General features: G+C 59.3%; 1 protein-coding gene across 1 annotated transcript; it reads right to left on the bottom strand.

Moving 5' to 3' along the window:
* Positions 1-401: 401 nt before the first annotated feature.
* On the bottom strand, positions 402-3,429 carry FEZF2 (FEZ family zinc finger 2). Its single transcript, XM_053989406.1, has 5 exons — positions 3,075-3,429; positions 1,868-2,709; positions 1,644-1,778; positions 1,420-1,552; positions 402-993 (listed from the first exon to the last, which is right to left on the bottom strand). The coding sequence occupies exons 2-5, from the start codon at positions 2,651-2,653 to the stop codon at positions 737-739; spliced, it is 1,311 nt and encodes a 436-aa protein (XP_053845381.1). The 5' UTR covers positions 2,654-2,709; positions 3,075-3,429; the 3' UTR covers positions 402-736.
* Positions 3,430-4,457: the final 1,028 nt, after the last annotated feature.

Raw genomic sequence — 4,457 nt, 5'->3', positions numbered from 1 at the left:
TGTTTTCTCTCTTAATTTGGGTCATTACTCGGAAAGCAAGCGTGAGATCATTTTATCTGCATGCAAGGAAAAATAGTCATTCAGGAACGGTTTAAACACGCCGTAATGAACCGACCCCGAAAAGCGGCGCTGGGAAACTCCGAGCCGCCCTTCGCGCTGCCGGTCGGGGCCGCGCAGCCCCGGCGGGGGTCCTGCAAGGGCTCTGACCCCGTTCCGGGGGGCGGCAGCAGCCCTCTGAAGCCGCCCGGCTCCCTCCCGCCCTCATTTTGCTCCTCGGATGCTCGCGGCGCTCAGCGGGCCCTGAAGCGGCAGGGCCCGGCTCCCCAAGCCGCGCTCACACGGGGGGATAGCGCCGTGCAGCCCGGTCCCCGCTCGGGCCGGGGCCCAGGTGGGAAATGAGACACCTGCGAAGGGCCGGTTTATTGTCCCGTGATAGATATAGATATAGATATATTCCTCACTTATTCGAGCGTACATTTAAAATGGAGATTTACAGACACGTATAAAGAGCGCTGTCCTGGCGCCGGGCGGGGGGCAGCCAGCCCGGCCCGTCCTGGCCCGCTCCGGCGGCGCAATGCGCCATTAAATAAGATTCCTCTTATATACAACTGCGGCTCGGGGTCGCTTGCTACCGGCGGCTGAGCTCGCTGGGAAAAGGACAGAGAAGCGAAGGCTGGTTTGGATAAATAGTGCTGGCCTGGTTGAGCAGGTCCGAGTGTGGCAGCGCGCCGGGCCCTTAGCTCTGCCCGCTGCGCCCAGGGTCCCGCGGCGGAGGAGCGCTGGAGACGCTGTCGTGCAACTTTCGGACGTGCTTCTTTAAATCAAAGTTTCTGCAAAATCCTTTCCCGCAAGTGACACACGTAAAGGGCTTCTTGTCATTGTGGGTGTGCATGTGGAAAGTCAAGTTATAGATCTGGTGGAAGGCTTTGTTGCAAATGGTGCACTTGTACTGCTTCTCTCCGCTGTGGGTCAGCTTGTGGTTCTTGTAGTTGCCTGCGAAAGAAGAAAAAGATGGAAAAGGGAGTTACCCGAGGGTGCCCCGGCCGCACGGTGCACAGGTAAGGGGGGCATTAGGAAGTGTCTCCACCGCACCCCCGTCCCACTTGTCAAACTCGGTCCTCGTCAGCGCGGAGCAGCGTGCAACTGGCATGGCACAAATGAGAGGCAGGGTCAACCCGGTGACCCGCGGCAAACGGAGGGCTCTGGATTAGGACCAAGGCCCGGCACCTTTCATTTAAAAAAGCATTTAGGGGGAACCGTCAGCACTGCGCGACGATGCGGCCCAGCTTAGAGGGAAAGTAATTGGGAGCGGCGGCGGATCTGCCCGCGCCCCTCGCTTTCCCCAGCCGGGCAGGGCTCGCCGCGTTTAATCCTCGCTAATGATGGGCGAGAGCCCCAACGCGTCCCGGCTCAGCTCACCTTTCTGGTGGAAGCCCTTGCCGCAGAACTCGCAAACGAAGGGCTTGTAGCCGGCGTGGATGCGGATGTGGGTGTTGAGCGTGGAGCTCCTGTTGAACGCCTTTCCGCACTGGTTGCACTTGTGAGGTTTCTCCTGCACCGGGGTGCGAGAGGCCCGTCAGTGGGGGCTGCGCGGAGAGCAGGGGCGGCCGCCGCCTCCCGCAACCCGGCCGCCCCCCACCTACCTGGGTGTGGATGATTTTGTGCCGGCACAGGGTGCTGGCCTGGCGGAAGCCCTTCCCGCAGACCTTGCAGACGAAAGGCCGGGCCCCCGTGTGCACCGGCATGTGGCGGGTGAGGTTGTAGTGCGCGTTGAACACCTGCGGGGAAGCGCCGGGAAGGCGAGGTCAGGCACGGCCCCGCCGCCGCCGCCCACGGTTCCCCCACCCGATGCCGGCGCCCCCCTTACCTTGCCGCAGACCTCGCAGGTAAAGTTTTTGGGCTTGCCCTCCGCCGCCCCGCCGCCGCCGCCCCCCATCTTGGCGTGGCCCTTGGGGGGGCCGCCGCGCTCCGCCGCCGCCGCCTCCTTCATCACCTGGTCCAGGTGTCCCGGCAGCCGCTCCTTGTGGGCGAAGGGAGGCGGCGGCGGCAGCTTCTCGGCCGCCAGCCCCGCCAGCTTGGCGTTCTCCAGCAGGAAAAGCTTCTGGTGGGCCGAGAGCCCCCCCGGCGACGGGGCGCCCAGCAGGCCGGCCGGGAAGAGCTGTCCGTGAAGGAGGTCGGCCGGGTGGTACGCGGCGTCCAGGTAGTTGAAGTAGTAGAGGGAGCGGGGGGCAGCCGGAACGGCCCCTGCCTGGTGGATGACCTGCGGCTTGATGAGCCGGCCGCTGGGCTGGCCCAGGGCGAGCTCTGCCTTGCAGCAAACGCCGCAGTTGGCTTTGCAAAGCCCCGCACCGCCCCGCAGGCTGCTCTTCCACAGCTCCGAGTAGTTGAGAGTCTTGGAAGGCAGCTCGTAGCCCAGAGGCGGGATGGGGATCACGCAGGGCAGGGGCGAGCACAGGCTCAGCGGCTTCTTGCCTGGCTCCGGCCCCGGCCCGCCGTGCCGCTCCTCGAAGGCCGGCTTGGGTTCCGACGTCTTTGCCATGATCCGCTCGATGGAGAAGGCCAGGGTCTTGGAGGGGTTAGCGGTGGCGGCTCTGCCGTCGTGCCGGGGGCAGGAGGAAGGCATGACCGTCTCCAGCGACCCCGGGCTCGCCATGTCGCTCCGCCGTGCGGGAACTTGGTGTGAGCAGCGACTCGCTCCCGCGCTCGGCTCTGCATTCCAGAAAAGCCAGGAGACAAATCAATTTAATAAGCACCTTGTTCTCCCCCCACCCCACCCCCCACCGGCACCCCCTCCCTATTTACATTCAAATGAACATATTCAAGAACAATGGCACGTAGGGTACCAGATTACTGCTCATTAAGCGGAACACGCTAAAGTAACATGCAGGCTAGACCTTGTTAGTATTAAAAAAAAAAAAAAAAAAAAAAAAAAAAGGGAAGAAAAGAAAAAGAAAAACCTTCTCCAGCCCAATGCCACCCAGCCGAGCCCCACCGATGGCCACGGTCCGGGAAATGCGGGAGCAGGGGCGGGGGGCACGGCGAGGGGCGGCGGGGCTCGCCTTGGGACCACTTACCTTTGCCCAGCTCCGGCGAGACTCATCCAAGCAGCGCAGCGTGGCCACAGTCACATTTTGATAGCAAACATCTTCCTGAGCGTCAGATCACGGTCTCGAACATTTAAAGCTGACATCATATGAAGTCACTTTGAGCAGAATGACATGGGGATGCCACCATGGATCTTCCCCAAGCCGAGGCGCCGGGCTAGAGCGCGGTGGGTTGGGGCAGAGAGAGGAAGACGAGCCCCCCCTCTCCACGCACAATTTCCTTCCAGTTTAAGACGCACAAATCGCTCGTGTGCGAGCTGGGTTTTTCCTCTCTCTCTCCCTTCTTAAAAAGCAACTTGCAAAGCAGAGGAATCGTTTTGCATGTGGCAAATTAGAAGGCAAGTGCGATTCACAAGTTGGGTGGAAAAGAGTGCTCCAGTTCTTGCTGGGGTTAGAAGAGCCACTCCGAATGAGCGTGAGGATTTTTTTTCTTCTTCTTCCTTTTTTTTTTTTTTTTTTTTTTAAGAAGGGGGAGAATGATTTTTTTTTTTCCTAAAGCAACTACCACGCAACCATGCTCGAGTTATTTTGGCAACCCATCTGCAATCAGCTCCGTTGCAACCGAGCTGGAAGATAATTAATAAATTGTCACTTATCTGCGAGCCTCTCCAGCATGTATAAATTAATAGCCAACCCATTAATTAGGACAGTGTATTAATGTTAATTAAACTAAGTTTAATTCTAGCCCTCTCCCCTCTCAGGGTAACTGGTGATTAGCCTTAAATAAATGCGGAGGGAGTCGTGTCCAGGACTCGATTTCGCTGCTGAAAAAAAAAATTAAAAAAAATAATAATAAAAAAGACCCGTGCTCAGCGAAGGGAAGTTCTGCAAGTTGTCACCTCCTAAAGGTGTCCGCTGCCCCGGGGGGCACCCGGCGACTCTCCTTTGCCCTTGCAGCCCTTGTCCTGCCCCCCCCCCCCCCCCCCACTCCCCCCAGCACTTTCTTCTTCCCCCTTTTCCCCCCGCCCCCCCCCAAATAGGCGAGGCTACATTATAGCGCCTGGATGCCGGGGTTTCTTTCCTTCCTCTCTCTAATTAAAACACCGTGATGCGGGAGGGGAGGATTTGCAGAAACCTCAGATGCGAGGACGCGGTAATTGAGAGAGTCCCGCGTACACCTGTTTGGGGGGGGCCCGGCTGCAGGGCAGCACCCCCCGGGCTCTGATTAGCCGCCCCGTCCCTCGCCGGGGCTATTCAGCTGAACCAATTTTCCCCCGGCGATTCAGGGCGCTCAATTCTCTTTCACTTGTCGCCACTATAGCGCTGCGTGGAACCTGGTTTTGTGTGTTTCTAAAATAAAGGGGAGGATTATCCGGGGGAGAGGGGGGGGAGCGAAGGGTTTAGATTGAGCCT

This window comes from Vidua macroura, chromosome 13 (genome assembly GCF_024509145.1).
Source record: "Vidua macroura isolate BioBank_ID:100142 chromosome 13, ASM2450914v1, whole genome shotgun sequence".
Lineage (NCBI taxonomy): Eukaryota > Metazoa > Chordata > Aves > Passeriformes > Viduidae > Vidua > Vidua macroura.
Note: the sequence above shows the minus strand (reverse complement) of the source record. Positions and strands in the feature narration are given on the sequence as shown.